Source organism: Fistularia commersonii, chromosome 33 (assembly GCF_037954325.1).
Source record: "Fistularia commersonii isolate RoL2024-O1a breed Wild chromosome 33, RoL_Fcom_v1.0, whole genome shotgun sequence".
NCBI lineage: Eukaryota > Metazoa > Chordata > Actinopteri > Syngnathiformes > Fistulariidae > Fistularia > Fistularia commersonii.
Window position 1 is genome coordinate 9,821,858 of NC_141316.1, and position 21,754 is coordinate 9,843,611.

General features: G+C 50.8%; 1 protein-coding gene across 3 annotated transcripts in view; it reads right to left on the reverse strand.

Moving 5' to 3' along the window:
- The window catches only part of LOC147214989 (voltage-gated potassium channel KCNC1-like), a 55,249-nt gene that overhangs the window by 12,917 nt on the left and 20,578 nt on the right, over positions 1-21,754 (reverse strand). Inside the window, exons 5-7 of one of the 3 annotated variants that reach the window (XM_086140361.1) lie at positions 9,158-10,136; positions 7,295-7,489; positions 5,590-5,610 (exon numbers count right to left, since the gene is read on the reverse strand). In XM_086140361.1, coding sequence (XP_085996487.1) covers positions 5,590-5,610; positions 7,295-7,489; positions 9,158-10,136 — 1,195 coding nt within the window. Of the gene's footprint in view, positions 1-2,758; positions 2,800-5,589; positions 5,611-7,294; positions 7,490-9,157; positions 10,137-21,754 lie in introns of all 3 variants that reach the window. The other 2 variants (XM_086140359.1, XM_086140360.1) reach the window with 2 other exon arrangements.

A 21,754-nucleotide genomic window follows, 5' to 3' on the forward strand; every position in this document is an offset into this window, starting at 1 on the left:
AACAGCAGGCCAAAGCAAATTTATAGTGAAGAAACCAGCCGAAGGTTTGTTTTTTTTGGCCAAATCTACCCGTGAGACGAGGAGATGCACGACTCCTCTTGTCTACTCTTTGACCGCGCACACGGTTAGCTTTGCGAGCAAATGCTAGCAGCCCGACTTCCAGAATGGACGCCCTCATCCCATGTCATTTCTGTCATGGAAATTAAAGCATTTGTGTATCATACTGTATCAATGGAGGTTCTCAGTCGTCCATTTCATGGTGAATTCTTGTCGAAATCTTCTCGTCTTGGCATTTCTTTACTTGCGGACGTTTCACCCTTCATCCCGGAGGCTTCTTCATTTCTGAAGAGCTTCTGAAGAAGGGGTGAGACGTCTTCGAGTGAAGAAATTCAAGTCCAGTTGCCACGGCGAGACCATTTCAACAAGAATGATTTTGTATTAGCATGTAGCTGTTAGCACTACCCCTATTAGTAGTGATAGTCTCCCGTTGTAGCCCGACTGGTGGAGGCAGAAGGCCGTCCACATTGATCTGGGATCGGTCTGAGGCGGTCCAGACCTGATCCTAAAGTGCGGTGGTCCAGACCTGCTCGACACGCAACCTGTCATCAGACAACCGGGTCGGGATTTGTCGCAGTATGAATCAAATCTGACGAGACTTGCGTAAAAATAATTTACATATAAATAAATATACTATACACTACACCAGGGGCCGGGAACCTTTTTGGCTGAGATAGCAATTAAAGCCACATATTTTAAAATAAATTTAACACCGAATACAACTAAGTGTGTGAATTTTCAAGTAAGACCAACAATATTAAATTCTTTTTAATGACGTTGTTATACTGGAGTGGACCAATAATAAATAAAATACTTCTTACCATTAATGCGACTGCTGGTGCTGCGTGGTTTTGCTGCCGGCTTTGCAGTCTGGTTGCTACGTGGTGCCGTGAAGCTTCATTCATTCATCGAATGTCACCTCTGCTAGAGAACCAGCAGAGCTAGCTGAATTCCAGTCAACTAGTCAGATCCGCACACCGAGTTGCCGCCGCCTGAGAGCGGATATATCCGAGCGGAAGCGGCACGGCCGTGTCTCGAAGTGTCGCTTTATATTTGAACGCTTCATCGACGAAATATTAGACATCCCGCAAAGCCTCCTCGCTCTGCAGAGGCCGATTCCTCCGGCCGTTCCTGTTGAAATGTACGGTACTCGTCATCTTCTTTACTAGTGGTCAGCAGGGTTTGTTCTGCATCAGTTAGCTAGCTGGCTATTTCAGTAGAAGGAGGGAAGTTTACTTCTTGACCTCAAGGCCCAATCCAATAAAAGATAAGGGTTTTGAATTCCAGCCCAAGCTGGGATCGGCTCCGGCCATCCGCAACCCTGAAGGCGTGCAATATAAAATAAACGTACGGATCTAAGCGGAATTATTTATTACTTATCATGTTGAGAAACGTCAGCTAAGACTTATCTGCGAGCCGTAGGTTCCCGACCCCTGCGCCTTCACAAATGCAACAACAATAACAATCAGATGCTGCTCTTCCTTAAACGTCCTTCAAACGAGCTACTCATCTGAGGAAGTCCGCGAAAGCAGCGGCTACGGGAAGTCCGCAAATCAAATCACAACAAAGGGTTTTTTTTTTTTTTTGGTTTTCTACACGACGGAGGGGATCCCTCGGGATCTCTTCTCGGCGCCTGTCGGAAAGCCTGCATGCAGCATGCCAGGGAAAAGGGAAGGGGGGGGGGGGGACGTGCACACAGAAGCTAAGACGCAAATACGAAGAACAGGTTTTTCTGAAGCGTAGTCTTCAATCGGAAAGTGCGTATCTAAGGCGACGGCGGTCACGTTTCCCTGACTTTTCATGTTTTTGAGCCTGAAAACCTCTCGTGGATGTGAGGACTCCATGATGGCGATGACTTACAAGAACTCCCGTGCTCCACGGATGCACTCTACAGGAAGGATCAGAGCAGGATGTTCTTCCCGAGGACACTGATGTCGCTCTTCAAGACCTTCTACCAGTCTAGGGGAGCTAGCTAGCGCACTCCTCTACGGTGCCGGTTCCAGGACCGCTGAGGTCAACAGGCTCGACTAGCTAGCGAGGAAAGCCGGCTCGGTGGTGGGACCGAACCTGGATCGTCTCCGACGGGAGGCATCGGGGAGGGTGAAGGACAAAGCGGGAGCTATCCTGGACAAGCCTTCCTGCACCACGAGCCGTCGTGGCTGATGGGCGGCTCATTCAGTCCCGGTGCAGAACTGAACGCTTCAGACGCTATTTTGTGCCCGCAGACGTCAGACTGGAGAACGGCGGTCCGGACGGTGCTTCTGTGCTACCAAGACCTCGCTACCTCACACATTCACTCCCCCGCCCACTCTGTTGTCTTTTTTATCCACGTTGGTCCCAGCCCACCGGTATCCTGCCTAATTTTATTTATTTTATTCTGCTTGTCATCCTGTTTAGGTTGTCTATTTTTAACCCTTACTGTCATCTTTTTTTTTCTTCCATTCAGTTGTCCATTCTTACCCTTGACGTTGTTGTTATTGTTCTCTCTGCTGTCTATGTATTTGTGGATTGCTATTTTCTAATTGTCTCTCATATTTATTGACGCTATAACTGTTACGCAGCTGTGAAAAAAGAATTTCCCGTATGGGGATCAATCAAGTTTATCTCATCTTACTCGCGATGAGGCATAAACGCGAAGGGTCGACTCCGAGACCTCTAAATTTGCAACTTAATCGACTGCATGGGGCGAGGGCGTACCTACCTAGGGTCAGACTTTAGTGACACTGGCGCTGCAGTGGCGGCCTGGGGATGGGATGGAGAATGGAGCGTTAACGGTGGAAGGAGAAGGATGACGGAAGGGGAGCACACAGAGGAGACACCTGCAAATATCTGAGCAGAACGTGATGTTTAAAAGCAGGAGTACACACCCGGAGGATCACAACTAGCAACTTTAGAATCCCGTGCTTTCTATGGATGCGCACGAGTCTAGCCTTACTTCTTGCACGGGGTCAATCATCTTCCACAGGTCTCCTGTTACTCGTAATGAGATGCGCGAGCCAAGCCGAAGCCACGATGCAGATGGCGGGATGCAACAGGACGGCGCGCTAGCGTCTCCTGCTTCCTGCTGTTTGCCGTATGTAGGTCATGCACACCTATGGGCATCGGCTTACTCCACAAGTCCTCTGAATATTTCATATCAAAATACTCACAAAGTGCGTAAAATGCCCCTATGTATTATTTCTTATCTCGGAGGTTAAAAATCCGGCTCGCGTCAAGGACATATTTGCAGTGTTTGATGGAGATGCGTGGAAAGATGGGAGTTGGGAGTTTGGACCGGGTGAATGACGAGGAGTTGTGGAGGGAACGGTGGGTTTAAAGGGAATTTAAAAATCTGACTCTAGGACGGCGGCGCCGCGGAATTTAAACTCATTCACGATGGAGCGGCATGAGACGGTAGCGTTGTGTATTTCTGTAAAACACAAGAATGACACCAACGTCCTGGAGCCACTTTGTACCGTCACTGAGACAAACTGTTTCAGAAGAGCTGCTTTCTCACTGCGGGAAGCCTTTCGTGAGCGCGGTGCGTCCACACAGCAGAAGAACCGGACGCCGTGGACCTCCGCTTCCTGGAACCGTCCTAGCTAGCTCCTACTCTGAGGCCAGGTCTTTGCACGGTTCCTGAGGAACTCGTGCGGGTGATTGGTGGAAAGCATTACCAGATACCGTCAGATGTTTTCTTGCACCGAAGCAGCGAGAAGTGGAGCGACGAAGAGGTCCGAGCTCTTCTTCTGAGGGGTTTCCGGTGCTAACTGTTGACGTTAGCACGGAGTTAGCTCACGGCTAACGGGTACTTCAACCCGTGTGAAAGTCGTGGTAGCAGCTTTCCCCTCCATGCTGTCCATGTCGTCCTCTTCTTTGTCTTCATCGGTGGTTTGTGGCCGAGCGCGGAGCTTAAGGTGCACGTCAGACCAGACCCTAGCGAGGTCCCTCACCGCCTGCAGGAATCCAGAACTCAAAGGTTCCCCGGGGGGGAGGCGACTACCTGGACCGAGCTCGATCCGGACCGTTCTAAGAACTGATCCGTCCAAAAGCGACGATAAACTTTGGGGTTGATCTGAGCGGTGCGGATTTGTGGGATCCTTCCACCAACAGGTGGAACTGATAGGGAAATTATAAAATTATATGAATAAAATAACAACACGGGGACGACGTATGCAACTCAAACACAGACGACTAAATACTCAAAGGTACTCAAAGAAAGCGGGACGGCGGAAAAGCGCATCGACGTAAATCAGTCCGTTCACCTCCACGAAGCACAAAGAAAACGCAGAATCAAAGATACGAACGCCGTTTTAGAAAAGGAAAAACACTGACGGCGATCTAAACGGACAGGAAGTTGTGACAGACTCAGAAAGAATCTGGAAGAGTGACTGACGGGAGGCGCTCGGAGGAGACGGGTCGACCATTTGACCTCGGCGAGCCATGCATTTCACACCGGGGGAGGGGGGAGGAAGCCAAATGGTCCACGATTCAACAAGAGGGCGGTTCAAATGAGAATAATAATAATAATAATAATAATAATAACAATAATAAGCCGGCGTCGTCAGCATTTGTGTGTGATAGTCAATCACAAATGAAGCGCTGGAGGCGGCGTGAGATCCCTCTTTAACAGCAGCTCGGAGGACGTTCTCCGCAGGACGCTCGAAATCAACATTTTGGGTTTGGTTTGTCTTGGAAGCTTCGGCCGACTCCTGATATGCTTTAAAGAGGGATTTTTTTTTCATTTTTTTTTTTTTAATCACACTCTTACTTTGCTGTTTGTTACATCAGAATTACTGAAAGCGAAGCGACGTCGGGGGACCTGAGAGTCTCAGACAGCTCAAGGCTCGCTTACCTTCGACACCGTGGGGCCGCTTTTCAACCGTTTGACTTTCTGTCCGGTCAGTCGGCGCGGTACGCGACGCGTTTCAGTCACCGAGTGCAGCCTGCGAGGGTTTTTCATTTTCGACTTTGGGCTACACCGGGCGCTGAAAGCCGATCGGGATGGTCGAGGGAATAGTATTTCAGAGCCATTGACCGCGAACAACAGTTGATCGGGAGAGGTTTCCAGTTCAGCTGGCTTTGTTTACCAAGCTAGCGAGGGTTGTTTTGCATGTTGTCATCACGGCATGCTTCAGGAGCTACTATCCCTTGACCCTGATGTCTCCGCTGACCCCGCTGACCTTTGGCCTTGGAGAACCCTGCTCAGCGTCACGCACATGCGTGGAAATCGGGTCAGGCTGATTGCCGGACGGAGCCTGATCGCACCTTCGGATTGGACGCGTGCACAAAGGACAGCGCGGGGAGTGTGTGTGTGTGTGTGTGTGTGTGTGTGGTCGTCCCCAGCAATAGATTGCTAGGTTGCGGCGCGCGCTGTTGTTTACCAAGGTTGAGGTCTGCGGGGCAGGGAGCGACACCAGTAAACACTCTGGGAGGAACAGAAAACAACGAAACTAGAACTAAGCCACGCACAAACACAAACACGACACTCAGACGGCTTTGGGGGGGCGGGAACGGTATAGAACATGTAAGAATGAAAAAAAGCCCACATACACACGCGTGATATGACACAACCTGAAGAGAGAGACAACAACAACAACACAGAGGCACATCAGACAACAACGTGAGCGGCTGTTCCCGTTTTTTTCATCAACACTCGTCCGAGGATCTGCGGAGGCCGGAGCTTTTTTTTTTTATCACACGCGTGTGCAAGTACGTGTACTCTGCAGACGGCGGACATTCACTGCCACTGTTCTGTCCTTCAGAAATCGTGTTTTTGGGAAAACCGATTTTGTCGGGTTGAGGTTAGGCGTCCCCGAGCCAAAGGCGGGAGGATTTAACGTGACTGCGTGCGAACGTGACGCTCGGATAACGGGCGGTCACCTGACCTCAGCCCGACGTTCGGCGGCGAACCGGAGGGAAGGAGCGTCGGCCCGTTTGGGGCGCGACGCCTCGGCGCCTCACGACGTGACAACACGTGTGTGTGTGTGTGTGTGTGTGTGTGTGTGTGTGTCATGCCCTGTGCATGGAACTGCGTGTGCAAGTGGACTGCCAAGCATGCAGTGTGAAAAGTGGGGAGCCTCGAGCTTCATCTCTGCACCCGACCCGTTTTTTTGTTTTTTTTGGGGGGTCTCTCTACCCGCCTCCTTTGTGTCTTAGCTTTTAAACTCATGGTTACCTCTGGTCTAGGGTTTGATCCAGGAGGAGGTGGAGTTTGCATTGAGGTCCTGCTGTAGCAGAGACCCTTCCATCTTAAACCAATCCTCCGTCAGAGGGGAGTCTGGGCTGGGGGCCAGCGCTGCTGCCTCTAGTTTGGTGTCAACAAGGGGGGTTGTTGAGAGTTTGGAGGGAAGTGTAGGGGGAGTGTTTTGGTGCGGGTTTGGCGACAGTGGCGGCGGCGGTGGTGGTGGTTAGATCGCGGTAGTAAATGAATCAAGGTGTCGGGTATTCGTGGGGATGAAGATGACGGGATGCATGTCGCCGGGGAGAAAGAAAAGACGGGGAGGGGAAGGGAGGTAACCGGTGCAACACGGGTGAACGGGTGAGGATTAAAAAAAGGGGAGGCGGTGGGGGAGTTGAGGGGAGGGTTGGGGCGGGAAAAGCATCACGGGGAAGGGAAGGGAAGGGAAGGGAAAATAAAAACAAAGATGCGAGGCAGGAGAGAGAGAGAGAGAGAGAGAGAGAGAAACAAAAGTGACGAGAAGTAAATTAATGCATGGTCAACTGTCTGAGTCCAGAAGACAGAGAAGACGGAGATCGTCCGTGAGCGTGAGTGAGAGGATGAGTCACGGAAACCAAATCCACAGACACCACGGAAAGATGGAGGAGACGTGGACATCGGCCGAGAGAGAGAGAGAAAGGTGGAGAAGGAAAGAGCGAGAGAGAGAGGGGGAGGGACAGACGTTCTCGTCCCGGCCGGAGAAACAAAAACATGATAGAGCGATGATGGAAATACGGACAACAAGAATGTGAAGAGGTGGAAACAGAGCAGAGCAGAAGATCCAGGTGTACCATGTGTGTGTGTGTGTGTGTGTTTAAACGCTAGCTGTGACTGGAGCCTTCTAGCTGAGCAGTAACTGTGCCTGGGGCTTCCAGAGCAGGTTCCTCGGTGCTCTCCTGTCCTAGATGTTGCAGTGTGATCCCCTGAGGTAAGTTCAATGTGTGTGTTTGCGGACGACCACGCCTGGCGTTCGGCCGTGTGGATCTGCTTGCGAAAGATGAGCGTGTTCACGTGGAAGTCTCCCGGCGCCGCACGTACCTTTCCGCACATTCCCGTCCGTGGTCCGGAATTCCCTGGTGTTGAGCAGGAAGCAGGCGCGGTCCTGCTGGTAGCGTTCCCGGGTCGGCCCTCGCCCGATGGGGCTCCGCTCGTCCGGGCTGAGCACCTGGTCGATGGTGGGACAGTCCTCGTTGGCCAGCGCCGCCGAGGCCGCGTCGCCGTTCTGCTTGGAATCTGGAGGCGCGGAAACAACCCTGAGGAGCGTCTTCACCCGCGCGGATCATATACTAAACGCCGTGACACGTGATAATCTTCTAAACGTCGCTTCCCGCTCAGGAAGTCGGCCAGACGGATTCGATCTCGACGCTCTACGGGATGCATCTCGTCCGCGTTCGTCCCTGACGTCCGAGCTAAAAGCTCGTTCGCTTCCTTTTTGACCCCCGCCGCCCTCCCGGCCCGGCGGGGGTTAAAAAGAAGGACGTGGGCTTTAAGTGAAACGCATTAAGCTCTCTTAATTGATAATTGAGTTCATTTCCACTTCCACAGTGTTTGCTGTGCTCTGATAGACGGGCGCCTCAAGGCGACCCCGGAACAAACTGTTGATGAGAAATTACACACGAGCCCCGACGGGACGGTCAATTTAGATTTTTTTTTTTTTTTTATATTTGTATTTTTTAGGGCGGAACCGGAACCATCTATGCATCATGGCTCTACTGAAATAATAAAAATAATGAATACTTAAATAGTTAAATAAATATATAAATAAAGATGCCACTGATGACATATATGATAATTATTACTATTATGGAAAAAAATTATACGATAATCTTGGGGTACTATAAAGGGGTTGATAATAATGCTAAAAACGCTAACAGTAATTAAATGCTAATCTTCTTCTACCCTACTCTTTGTATCCTCCCGTCACTTTATATCCTCCTATACTATGTCGATCGATCTTCTCCTTGGTCTTCCTCCAGACCTCCAATTCCAGCATCCGTCCACCAAAATCTTCACTCTCCATCTTCTGTCCTTGACCCAACCATCTCCGTCTGGCTTCTCTAACCTTCTCTCTAAAACATCTAACATATGCCGTCCCTCTGATGGACTCATTCCTGATCCTATCCGTCCCAGTCACTCCCAAAGAGAAACTTAGCATCTTCATCTCTGCGACCTCCAGCTCTGCTCTCCTGTCCTTTGGCCATTTTCAGTGGCCTTCTTGACCTTCACTCCCTGTAGCCTCACCGTTCCATTGTCAGTGTTTGTAGACCATCTCACCACCATCTCATCCACCTTTCCTATCCTTCTGGCTGATAGTCCTCTATCTCTTCGTACGCCTGACACTTTTCTCCACCCGTTCCAACCTGCTCGAGCCCGTTTCTTCACCTCTTCTCCACACTCTCCTACGCTCAAGTACTTGAAATCCTCCAGCTTCTTGACCTCCACTCCCAGTAGCCTCACCGTTCCACCCGAGTTCCTCTCATTCCCACACGTATATTCTGTCTTGCTGTGGCTTACCTTCATTCCTCTCCTTTCCAGAGCATACCTCCACCTCTCAAGATGTTCCTCAACCTGTTCCCAGCTCTCACTACGGATCACAATGTCGTCTGCAAACATCATGGTCCATGGAGATTCCTGTCTAACCTCATCTGTCAGCCTGTCCATCACCCCTCTGTTAGCCCTCCAGCACCTCACCACTGTCTCACAGCGTGCATACATGTCCTGCACCGGTCTAACATACTTTCCTGACACTCCAGACTTTTTCGTACAATACCAGAGTTCCTCTCTCGACACCCTGTCGGATGCTTTTTCCAAGTCTAATCTTTAAAAAACGGCTTCAGGATTGTCTCCGTGAGGCTCTTTCTCACAGCCCTTGTACTTCAGGAGGAATCTGAAACATCTCACCTCTGTTGATCTCGATAATTTCTTCCTGGGCGAGAGGGCAGTCGCCCCCCAGGCCTCCAGACCCCATCACTCCACCCAAGACACCCAGGATCCTTTGAGGCGAAGCGGTAGCCATGGCCAGGGCGTCGGGCTTGCAGTAGTTGGGCGATCCCGGCTGAGGCGCCCTGGGAATGTGTTTGTTCTTCTTCTTGGGCAGCTTTTGCTTGGCCATGGCCAGAGAGTAGTACATACCGAAATTGTTGACGATGACGGGGACGGGCATGGCGATGGTGAGCACGCCGGCCAACGCGCACAGCGCACCCACCAGCATCCCTGACCACGTCTCCGGGTACATGTCTCCGTAGCCCAGGGTGGTCATGGTCACGACGGCCCACCAAAATCCAATGGGGATGTTCTTGAAGTTGGTGTGGGCGCTGGCCGTGGGGTCGTCCGGGTCCGCGCCGATTCTCTCGGCGTAGTAAATCATGGTGGCGAAGATGAGGACGCCCAGGGCTAAGAAGATGATGAGCAAGAGGAACTCGTTGGTGCTAGCGCGGAGGGTGTGGCCGAGGACTCGGAGACCCACGAAGTGGCGGGTGAGCTTGAAGATTCTGAGGATGCGGACGAATCGCACCACGCGGAGGAACCCCAGGACATCCTTGGCGGCTTTGGAGGACAGCCCGCTCAGGCCCACCTCCAGGTAGAAGGGCAGGATGGCGACAAAGTCGATGATGTTCAGCGAGCTCTTGAAGAATTCAAACTTGTCCGGGCAGAAGATGACTCTCAGGAGGACCTCGATGGTGAACCAGATGACACAGACGCCCTCCACGTACGTCAGCCAGCTGTCGGTCACCACTTCGTACACGATCTCCTCACGGGTGAAGTTGCCCACCGTGACATTCTCCGTCTTGTTGATGATGGTGTTGAAGGCTTCGTGCGTCTCCATGCAGAACGTGGAGATGGAAATGAGGATGAAGAATAGGGAGCCAAATGCCACATACTGCAAGACCAGACAAGACGGGGATGGGGGAGAAGAAAAAGTCAGTTCCAAGGTGCAAGGAGACAGATAACCATCAGGAGGTGATGCAGCCACAGCAGATGATTTCAACATTTCGCGGGTGAAATGTCCCTTCACGGGTGAACGTGATGGACCTTATATTCCTCCTCGGAACCCGGAGGACGGCGCCCGTTGAAGCGAAGGCCACGTAAAGCCTCGCCGAATTACCTCATGAATAATTGAGACCGGAGGAGAAGTCGTGGAAATCGACCCGAGCGTCATCCGCCTCACGTGGCCGCTTGTAAACTATGACTAGTCAAAACTTTCGTGCCTCCGCCGGAGAGACGTCAGCATTAACGTGGCCGAGGGGGAAACACAAGAAGCCTCTGTGAACGTGCGCCGCGAAAATTTTACAGAACGCCGACCTTGGTTTGCAGGTACAAGGTTGCAAGATTGGAAGGCCTCCCCGATTGGGAGCAGGACACGTATGCTTCCTGCTTACATTAAGCTCTGACTGGACGAGTCGTTCGAGGACATGAATTATTTACATACGGAGAGAACGAAGATCCCGTTCATCTTCACCCGGTGAGCGTTTTGCTTGTAAACCCGTTCTTCTGTGCTGCTAATGCTAACGCTCACTCAGCAAAGTTGTCAAAACACACCTTGTATTAAAATGACACACGTGAGCTTTTCATCTGTTTCAGCAAAAGTATCTTCGAGTATCTTGCGTGCTTTCACGGGGCAGAACCTTGAACATCTGACAGAGTGAAACCCCCCCCCCCGCCGCTCCGCCTCGCTGTTTTCTCAAATTCTTAGACCCATCCGGTCCTTCGACGCTCGGACACCTGCACGCACCGCTGGCGTGATACACTGGGCCCTCGATAAAAATTTAATTCCTTCCAGAAGTGGGTTCGCATGTTGATTTTTTCGTAACTTAAATGAATTGTCACCATTTCCAATGACAGAAAACAAACCAATTCCGATAATAATGATAGCATCCGAACGAGCCGCCCTCCGTACGTCTCACTACCGAATGAATTCCACTACGGTTGTCGAAAGTTTTCAAACCGGCGCTAAATTCGGTCACAGTTGGTTTGCAAGAACTTTCTCCTCTCTGCCAACTCACGTTTGAAATCAGGATATATCGGGCACGCTTTCTGATTGTCAGCCATCTTTCTCCTTCACCCACATCAGAAGCAGTTTTTCCATGTTGACGCCCAATAGTTTCCAAAAGTAACGCCCTCCGAAGCCTTTTTTGACTCCCGTTGCTTTAGGACGATACATATCGCATCGCGATTCTATTCACGTGCGATATTAGTCTCACGTACATCACGTTCCTGCTTCGCTATTATTTCGTGCTTTCTTAGGTCCAATGATGATGATTAAAAAAAAAAAGAAAACACAAAATAAACACAAAGATATAAAATGATGCCACACAAGCAGCTCACCAGAAGTCCGTCCTGTACCAACAACCCAAACCTAGTGACCGAAGGATGCCGGAAGTCACGAAGCGAATTAGACCTGCGGGAATTTTAATTTTCTCGCTCTCGTATTCGCATCGTGAAATTTTTGTCATATTCGAAGTATAAAATTAGCCCGAAATCGCGCTTCGTACCTTAAAAAAAAGGCATAGAAAGCGATCGGTATCCTATGTGCTAACGCTTATTAGCCCGGCGGTCGGAGCGGATATTACCATGCATACGTGCGTGCACGTCGGGGCGGCGGAAGCGCCTCGCAGCCCCACCCCCGCCCCCCTTGTTGTGGTCGTTCCTACCAGCCCCTCGGTGTATTTATAGATGCAGTATACTTTGTGCTTCATCAAATAAATAATAAAACATAGACATGGCCTGAAGAGCAAAAGAGAAAGGTAATTCATCCTTGAGTGGAGCACATATATATAAGGAGCACTGAGTGCCCTGGGTGTATTGTGCGTGTCACTATGTATTTTCGACATTATGCACTTATGTAATATCACGAGCAACATACTTCTGCGAGGAAGTCTTATAACGACGTAAATGACGGGAAGTCGTCTCGGTCGTATCTATTGAATGGTCTCAGCACTCTCTCTCTCTCTCTCCCTCCCATCTCTTTTTTTTTTTTTTTTTTTTTTTATTAAAAATTGGATGAGAGTACACATATTTTCCGCAAAGTCCCTTAATGACAGAAACAGACCACAATGGAGACATACTGCTCCGAAGCATCTATTGAGGGGAAAGCGGTGACCCTGCGGTAAGTCATCTGTGAATTACGAGTCAACGTCCAGTACGTGCTGTAGCTTTGGCTGCCGGTAGCGCTTGGAGATCTTCCTGAACGGGAGCAAAACGGGGGCGCAGGAGTTGTTCCACCGGCGAAAAAATTAAAAAAATTCCACTGATCCTAACAGGAATACTTCTCGGTATCCCACATATTCTTGTTTCCATTCCCTCTCTCTTTCCTGTACCTCCTTTCTCCTCCGCTATGTTTCTCACTAGTCGGCGTCTGACCTACTTTTTCAAATTGCTGCAGTGCTCTCCCCCCCTCTGTATGGTGAAAACACACACACACACACACACACACACACTTGCACACGCATGCCGAGGATCTCAATCACCCCCCTACCACCACCCCCCGTTCATAACAGCCCCCAAGTCTCAAGGAAGCAGGATAGCACCGCCGGGACCCGCTCAGGATGATCCGCCATTGGCCGAGCACCAGGAATCATTCACATGCACAAATTAGGGCAACCGGCAAGACACCCCTTCGCGTTCTTCACAGCACCGACATTACGTAAGGAGCGCTGGTGAGAAGGAGGAGATGGAGCCGCGGAAAAGGGATGATGCTGAATAGGTGAGAAGATCTAAAGGGAAAGGAGCGAGCGTTTTATTGGCGTGTAAACAAACGCACGCGCTTAAACGCGAGGGTGTGAAGACAAAATAGTGGCAGAGCTACAGTGGAGATGCATCTGCTATGTAGGCTACACAGGTGGAGACGCAGGAGGGGGGTGGACAGGTGGGAGGGAGGCCAGACGATGTGGATCCACGCGTGGAGAGGCATCAAGGAGAAAGCCGACCGGAAGAAAAGGACAAAGCGCGATATAAATACGAGGAAACCGAGGACAAATGCCAAAAAAAACGCAAAGCGAAAGAGCCGCGGCCCGACTCCGAGGCCGCCGTCTCCGCCGAGCCGACGTTCCTGCTCGCGAAGGCGGGCCAAAGACCACGGCGATCGCGCGTTCACAATAAAACCCAGAATCGAGACCGTACTTTTTAGTCTGGACCTTTTCTGGAGGGAGGTCAGGCTCTGGCAGCGATCCATCTCCATCTCCACCAACATGGACGCACACGCTCGTTCAGATAATACGTCCGGTCAGCGATTCACGGCAAGAAGGTCCCTGGTTGGATTCTCACAGCGGGTCTTCCTGTGTGGAGCCTCCATGTTCTCCCCGTGTCTGCAGGGGGTTCTCCGGGTTCCTCCCAGAGTCCAAACACAGGCGGGAGGTTCAGCGGAGATCCCGCATCGTCTCCGTGTGATTCCGTCCCGATCGGCGCGTCCAGGGCGAACGCCGCCGCCCTGAATGCAGGATAAGCGTTATAAAGAACGATAAACACATCATCAAGATATTGATGTTGCGGTTTGAAATTAAGTGTTTACTGTTTCCCACAAGTGGGGAGTTAAACTATTCGGCAAAAACCAAAACCCTCCCAAGGTCACGGGATGCACAAACAGCTTTAGCCTGATGGAAAAAGCTGTAAAAAAAAAAAAAAAAAAAAAAAATAGAGCTTTCGTGGAACCAAAAGTTCATTCGTCATTCCAATAATCAACTGAAGCAGTGTTTCAAGATGGCGGGATGTGATCATCCAATCTGTATCGATCGATCCTCGGCGCCCGTCCCTTTCTGAATATTCAGCGGGACGTCAATAACACGTCTGACGTGGAGCGTCCAGTGTTTTTAGCTTCCTGTGCGGGAACGGCACCGCGGAGGGCGAGCCGACCCGTGGGAGGAAGTTCATTTCGGGACTGGAAGAGCGGCAGAACCGGGCCTCGTGTGGACGGAGCGCACGACGCGAGGCAGGCGAACGGCCTTCGGGCGCGGGATCTCCACGTGCGCGATCACAGGTGGCGAGCGTTCGCTACGTCCGCGCTGCATTAGCGTGATAGCGAAGGACGAGCAGAAAAAAAAAGAATGAGGTGGACGGAGATGATAAACAACAATCTGCCACGTCACAATTATTCATCTCCTCCAATACTTTGTTCTTCACCCCGTCACTCTCTGCTCTGCAACACGGGGGAATGTGTGTGTGTGTGTGTGTGTGTGTGTGTGTGTGTGTGTGAGCAGCACTGCTGCTGCTTTGAATATATGATTCAGAGGTGCGCTGTAATAATGCAGCCGAGCCCGATGCATTAAATTCTCCCACAGCGAAGCCTCCACGCGTGGCACCTGCAGCCCGATGACCTTCAAGCCCCGGCGGAGAATCCCCTCGCTCTCCAGACTCCGAAATTAGATCCGGGAAAGATCATCAACATAAATTTAAAAGAGCGGGAGAAAGAGAGAAGCCCATCGCGAAAAAAAGGAAGGCGCCGACGGATGAATAAATAGCCGGCGGAGGAACGAGAAGTGACGGGAGACGCGGGAGAGAAGACAATGACGTAAATCGCGGCGATCGGAGAGGAGAGGCGTGGAAAGCGAGCGGGGGGGTTGGAGGTCGAGGGGGGTTGGGGGGGCATTTGGAGATGGAGGAGCAGAAAAGAGCTGTTCGGAGATGTTTGGCGTGGATTTCAGCCCCGCGAGCGTCTCTGCGTGCGTGCACGGCGCTTTCTTAACGGGACCCTTGCGGTGCTGTGTTTACTGCGGCACCATCCAGAGGAGCTTTATCATTACAGTATTACCACAGCCCTGCCTGGCTCTCTGTCACCATGACAACCACTGCGTTAGCCTCTGCTTTCAAGCACCAAGGACAGAAGTGAGCCAAAGCGCTGCTCCTACAGCTGGCGTAAATGGCTGCACGTACAGGAGCACCAGCCAAATTGTGAACATTCAGTCCGGCTGCTGATTACTCAATGACAGATTAATAGGCTGGTGTGTGTGTGTGAGTGTGTGTGTGTGGGGGGGGGGGGGGGGGGATGACCTTGACAAACAAATGAAGATAAATGAAGGATTTTTGGCTGTTATTAGCGGCGCTTTTAGTTTCTGAAGAAACAAACGGGAGCTCTTTCGCGGACCGGCGAAGAGGAAACGGCGTTCGGAGGCTCATCCGAGGGGCCGAGCAAACGGCCGCCGCAGAGTCAGCGGCGATGAGAAGATGTTGAGCGATGATGGGAAGTCTGCGCGTGAAAAATGAACGCTTTTAAAAGAGTGTGAAATGGAGATGGTTCTCCAGAACAGGATCCACCGCCGTCCACAAATTAATGAAGCTAGCGGCCGGGGCCGTCAAACCCTTTGCACGGGCGACAGGATTAGCTTTTATTTCTACCGACCCGTGCGTCGCCATCGTAGTTCTGGACGCGGCGAACGGTCGGGGACGGCGACCATCTGAGCCGCCTTCACCGACCTCCTGAAAACACCTCGCGTCCAACTGAGACGCAGAGGAGCTACAACTGGAGGCATATCAAGAAGCAGCAACAGCAGAGGCTCCATCTAGCCAATGAGAGGGCAGGACGGGGTGTGTGTGTGTGTGTGTGTGTGTGTGTGTGTGGAGCCAACATTCAAGATACACTAAGATTCCAGCTTTCTTTTGAAACTGAACACTGGGGACTGGCGGGTTGCAGTAGCTCAGGATCTCCATGGAAGCAGAGGTTCAATGTTCAAGTCACAACATCTAGAGAGGTGGAGGTCGGCTCTGGAAAGGAGACATGAAGGTTAGTCGCAGAAAGACGGAATATATGTGTGGGAATGAGAGGAACACGGGTGGAACGGTGAGGCTACAGGGAGTGGAGATCAAGAAGTTGGAGGATTTCAAGTACTCGAGCGAAGGAGAGTGTGGAGAAGAGGTGAAGAAACGGGAAGGTTGGAACAGGTGGAGAAAAGTGTCAGGGGTACGAAGAGATAGAAGAACATCATCCAGAAGGAAAGGTGGAGGAGACGGTGGTGAGATGATTTCCAAACATTGTCAACGACCAAAAGACAGGAGGCAGAGCTGGCGGTTGCAGAGATGAAGATGTGGAGGTTCTCTTTGGGAGCAACCAGGATGGAGAGGATCAGGAATGAGTCCATCAGAGGGACGACACGTGGTAGATGTTTAGACCAGAAGAGATGGTTGGGTCACGGACAGAGGATGAATAGTGAAGATATTGGTAGACGGATGCTGGAATTAGACCAAAGAGAAGATCAATGGACGTCGTGAGAGAGGATATGAAGGTAGTCGGTGTGAGAGAGGAGGATCCAGAGAAGAGGTTTAGATGGAGAAGGTGGCAACCCTGAAGGGAAAAACCCAAAGGAAAAGAAGAAGAAGAAGACTTAAAAGCAGAAAAGCCTCTATTATCACCTCCAGTTACGCATAGAGCACAACAACAGTGAACTTCGACCACAACATTGAACCCGTCATGGATGAAGATGAGCAGAAAGCAGCTCAGGCAGCACCAGGGGAGCAGCCAGGGCTTCGGCGTCTTGCTCGACAACACGTCAACAGGCTAGGAGGAACCTTCCGTAGGAGGAACCTTCAGTCAAACCAGGAATGACCGCCAGAACCCGGGCGCCACGCCGCCCTCCAAACTGGAAGCCAGAAGGAAAACTCCGTGTATCGCCAGCATCGAATCAACCGGTTACCTGCGTGAATCTAGTTGTAGTTTTCCACGAGTCTTTCCAACACCTTCAGAAGTGATGATCCACAGTCTTTGGTCTCAGACGACGCTCAGACTAAAAACACGGTGGCTTAAAAAACTATTTATGCCGCCGTTGAGGGGGGGCTAACGAGCTTCACGCCGCTAAACATTTATCGTCGTGGCATCAGATCGATGAAATAACCGGGAAATTCTGAGTCCGTTCAACTCCGGTTTTAGCGCGCAGGAAGAAGCCCAAGATAGCGATCGGCTAGCCGGTGCGGCTTATGTTGAGGCGCGCCTAATCGTCCAGAAATGACGGTCCACTTCCAGGAATTGAAACTTTAGATCAATAAAGCTCATCTGTGTGCGACACCAGACGGACGCCGCTGTCCGAGCGTGACGGACGTCGGTAACGTGAAGGTTTCCAGAAACCCGGACGGAGCTCGGTGTTCGGCACGCACTCCTGAAAAAACAGCCGACCGCGCTTGAAAAGTCTCCTCGCGAGTGTTTTCTCACACTGACACGGCGGCCGGCCGCCGGTCGGAGCGGTCGCCGCGCCAAGAAACGCTGCCGACAGGAATAACTCGCACGGCGCATCTGGAGACGTTAACGCCGGAGGTCACGCAGGGCTGAAAGGCACTGAGGATATTCATAATTTAACACGTAGGCAAAATACAACGCCGAAAATAAGCGAAAGAAATCCTCTCCCTCTCTTCCTCCCCCTCCCTCACCGTTCTCTACATTTCCACTTATTTTTGACGCTTGTCCGATTCACACGCCACGTCCCCCGAAGGGAACTCTCCTCTTCTGACATTTGAGTCATCCTCTTATTCAGCAGAGCCTCCGTATCGTTTCATTCGCGGTATTTATCTTGTTTGTTTTTTTTTTGAAATCTGTTCGTCAAAAAAATAGATATTATATTATATAGCCAAAAAAAAAAAAAAAAATCATTATTTACGCTGCCAGTTCTGCAGTGAGGGTTGGACCTTCTGCACGTGTTTGGACGCAGAAATGCAGTCCAGCCGAGGACCTTCTGGCCGTGAGGAGGAAGCGCTGACTTTAGCGCAAAACAGATATTGAACTGAATTTCCTGAAATATTCCCTGCGGAAAAAAAAAAATCGGGGGCCAAAAAACTATGACAATGCGCAGAGGAACCTCCACCTGAAGGTCCAAGGACCTGGAGATCCATGAAAATAACCAGGAAGTGTCTCCGATTTTTTGCCAATCTGTCGTTTACTTCCCGAACCCGACGGCGTCAAAACCGGGTGACCTTTGCTTGTCCTCCTGCTGCAGCTGCCGCCGCCGCCGCCGCCGCTGCTGCGCCCCGAAGGTCTCCGGCCGTCTCAGACAGCCATTAAATTGCGTGGAGGAAGTCAATGAGGGCTGCGGTCCTGAGGCACGACGGTCAATCACAGCGAGGGACGGCGGGTCCCGGCCGAGGAGAGGGAAGGGGGTCAGCGAGGGGTCCGGGAGAGGCGAGGCGTGGAGAACCAGGCCGAATCGGAGATGTTCTCGTAGAAGGACTCGCGAGGAACGCGCCAGGAAACGCTCTTCAAATACCTGCGAGCGGCAGGAGGAAAAGATGGTGGAGGTGGCGGAGGGGTTGCGGAGAACTTAGACGTATAATTAGTTTGAGCCGGTTGTAATCCCCCGCGCGTTTTCCAGTGTCGGAGACCGAATCTACGGGGTCGACGCTCCCGAAACACATCCCGCGAATATTTCAATCCCGACACCGGCTTCTGTCTCGAAGATTCCCAGAATGACTCAACTCCTTGACACACACGCACTTGAATCGGTGTGCCGCTTCTCCTGCACACACACACACACACACACACACACACACACACACTCCGGTCGACACGTCACAGTGTCGTATCGGCTCTGCAGCATTCGAGACCCCTCCATTTCGCTCCCACTGCAGTCCCGTCAAACATTTCTGAGGACAGAACAAATGCGGCGTGTAGGTAAGAGCGCTGCACATGTGTGTGTATGTGTGTGTGTGTGTGTGTGTGTGTGTGTGTGTGTCGCCCCCCCCCCCAGTCTGCTTTGTATTCAGCCCAGTGTACTGCAGCATATTATGTGTTTTTGTCCTTGCGGCGCAGCCCTCTCTTTCTCGCTCAGCCCCCTTTTTCCTCCGATCCTCACACCTTTTCCCCCCCGATCTGTCCCCTCCTGTCTGGCCGCCGCCGTCTCCAGACGCGTGAAGAAAGTTTGGCAGAGCTGTCCTTGCCGTGTCGGCGGTGACGGAAGACGCGCTGACACGCTCCCTCCACCTTTTTATTCCGCTTAAAAACAAACAGCGACTAACATTTGGAAAAAATACGAACGCGGAACGGGCTAATTGGATTATTTATCGTTTTAAAATCACCGAAAGGTCAAGCGGGCCGCGCTAATCTGCTGCTAGGAGAGCAAATGTAAAACTCGCTCAGGTCCCGCTGATGCACGCGCTCCGCCTCCGCCTCCGCCGCCGCTTGGACAGGAGGGACGATCGCGAGGAAGCAGATGGTCGCGCAGGAATTCATCCCAGTGCCGCCCTGTGATGTCATTTTCCAGCGGAATGAGCAGGAATCCAGTTTGACCCCTCGCTGCGCCACAGGGAGACACGGGGCCGTCCAGGCACGTGCACTCGCGCCATCAATACGCCCGGGTTTTGGTGGAAGGATCCGTATCGCTACGCGGTATTTCAACCAACCGATGGCTTTTCTTGTGTTTTTGCATATAACATAATCCAAACGATGTTGCTAATTGCCATTTCTCTTCAGTCTCAGGAAGTGTGGCTTGACCTTCTGGTAGGACGGCCAGCATTCGTTCTCTCATGAATTTCAAACCTATATCAGCTATTAGCATATAACTGTTAGCGCTACCGGCATTAGCAGTAATACTGATCTCTCATGTTTCCTATCTTTTCGCTCTCTTTGTACCCACCTGGAGGAGGCAGAAGGCCGCCCACACCGAGCTAGATCACCTTAAAGCGTGTGGTCCGGAAGGAAAGCATCACTGCAGAACCGATTGGGGATTTGGCGGCGTATGAATAAAAAACAGCTTTGATTGAATGGGCCCGCTAACGATACGGTTAGCCTTTAATAGCGCATTCTGCAGATTCTCTCGTGACCAACGGCTTCCGCGACATCGCATAAATGTATGAGACAAAACAAGCACAAATAGGGATTTTTAAAACAATCTAGACATTTGGGTGGATAACACGGACAACAGACGTGTCTCTCAACACCAATTTTCCTCACGCTAGTTGCAAAAAAAAAGCTAGTTAGCATCAGAGAAAACTCTCAGAATAAATAAAGCGTATATATTACTGGAGATGTTACAGAACACCTTCATTCATCTTCTGTACCCCTCATCCTTTCCATCCAGGTAAACAAATAAGGACACAACCGGGCAATTCGGGGTCTCCAATGAAGCCTCGCGGCGAGAAGGACCCCCTGCGGGAATCCAACCGGGGACCTTCTAGCTTCGAGGCGGTGGGTTTCATCCACACGCGTGTGGGCGGCCGGGGACTAAACGTGGAGGTGTGTCAAACGGAGTGATTTATCCGTGCGCCGCGAGCGCCGACGCTCAGCGGGAATGGTTTATGGGCAGCTGCACTTACAGCGTACGGGGCCAATGTGTAAAGGTGAGCGCGGCGGGAATGATTTATACGTCAGGTGTCGAGAGGGTCAAATGTAAGATGTATTTTGTGATGTAAGTGGGTAAATGGGTTTCCATACCACTCCACGGGTTTCGCTTACAGTATGTCCTGACGCCGCCCATGAATAATTGATCGCCTTGATGCAGCGGAAGGACTTTTGATTATCCCGACAATTAAGCCAAATTCCTGGTGTTTGTTTACCGCCGCACGCGTGAACATGCTACATGGCGCACTCCTCTCCCGCGTGATTTGACGAGATTCGCTCCGTTTAGAGAATTCGCACTCCCGCCGCTGTGATCGTCTCTGGTGATCCGGGACGGCTCGGGTTCCAGGATTCACCACAAGGTCCGACTAATTGACAGTCGGTGCAAAAGGGCTGCAGATTCAGCACTTAAACGGCGCGGCTAAATGGACCTGCGACGTTAAGGAAGACGCGGTCTTTTGGATCGAAGGGGGGAGGAAAGAAAAAAAAAAAAATACAAGTTGCGGCATCTTAATCACAGAAGACGTGAAGGGCTGCTGACTGACGCTCATGGAACGAGCGCTGGGTTTTGACAGAAAATGAATCCTGCGCGTTCAGACTGGAATACTGACACCCCGCTGACAGGGAGATGCTAACTTACTTCATTGTGGGAAATAAGTTAGCATTAAAAGATACATCACACACACACACACAGATCAGCCGTTCACACACAGCCGCACGCAGGGACAAACATTCACCCTGTCATTCACATGACATGTAGAGATAATAACACAAATAAAACACACGTGACATAAAGAAATATGCATCCATTCACTCTGTCATTCACACATCATATAGAGACATAATACTGAGACATATAAAACATTCATCCTCTCATTCATGTCATGTAGATATATACAATAATTCACTCTTTCATTTACATGATAAAGAAATGCACACATGAAATAGACGTATAACCATTCATGTGTCATATAAAGACATCCATCCATTCACTCATTCAATCACACATAATAATACAAATAAAACATACATCCATTCATCCTTTCATTCACATATATAAACACATAAGCATTCACTCATTCATTCACACATCACGGAGACGTAATAAAACATATAGACACATACACCATTCACTCATTCATTTACATCATAGAGACATAATTATGGTAATAAAACATAGAGAAACATACATCCATTCACCCTCTCATTCACACATCAAATAGACATACAACCATTCATGTGTCATATAAAGACAT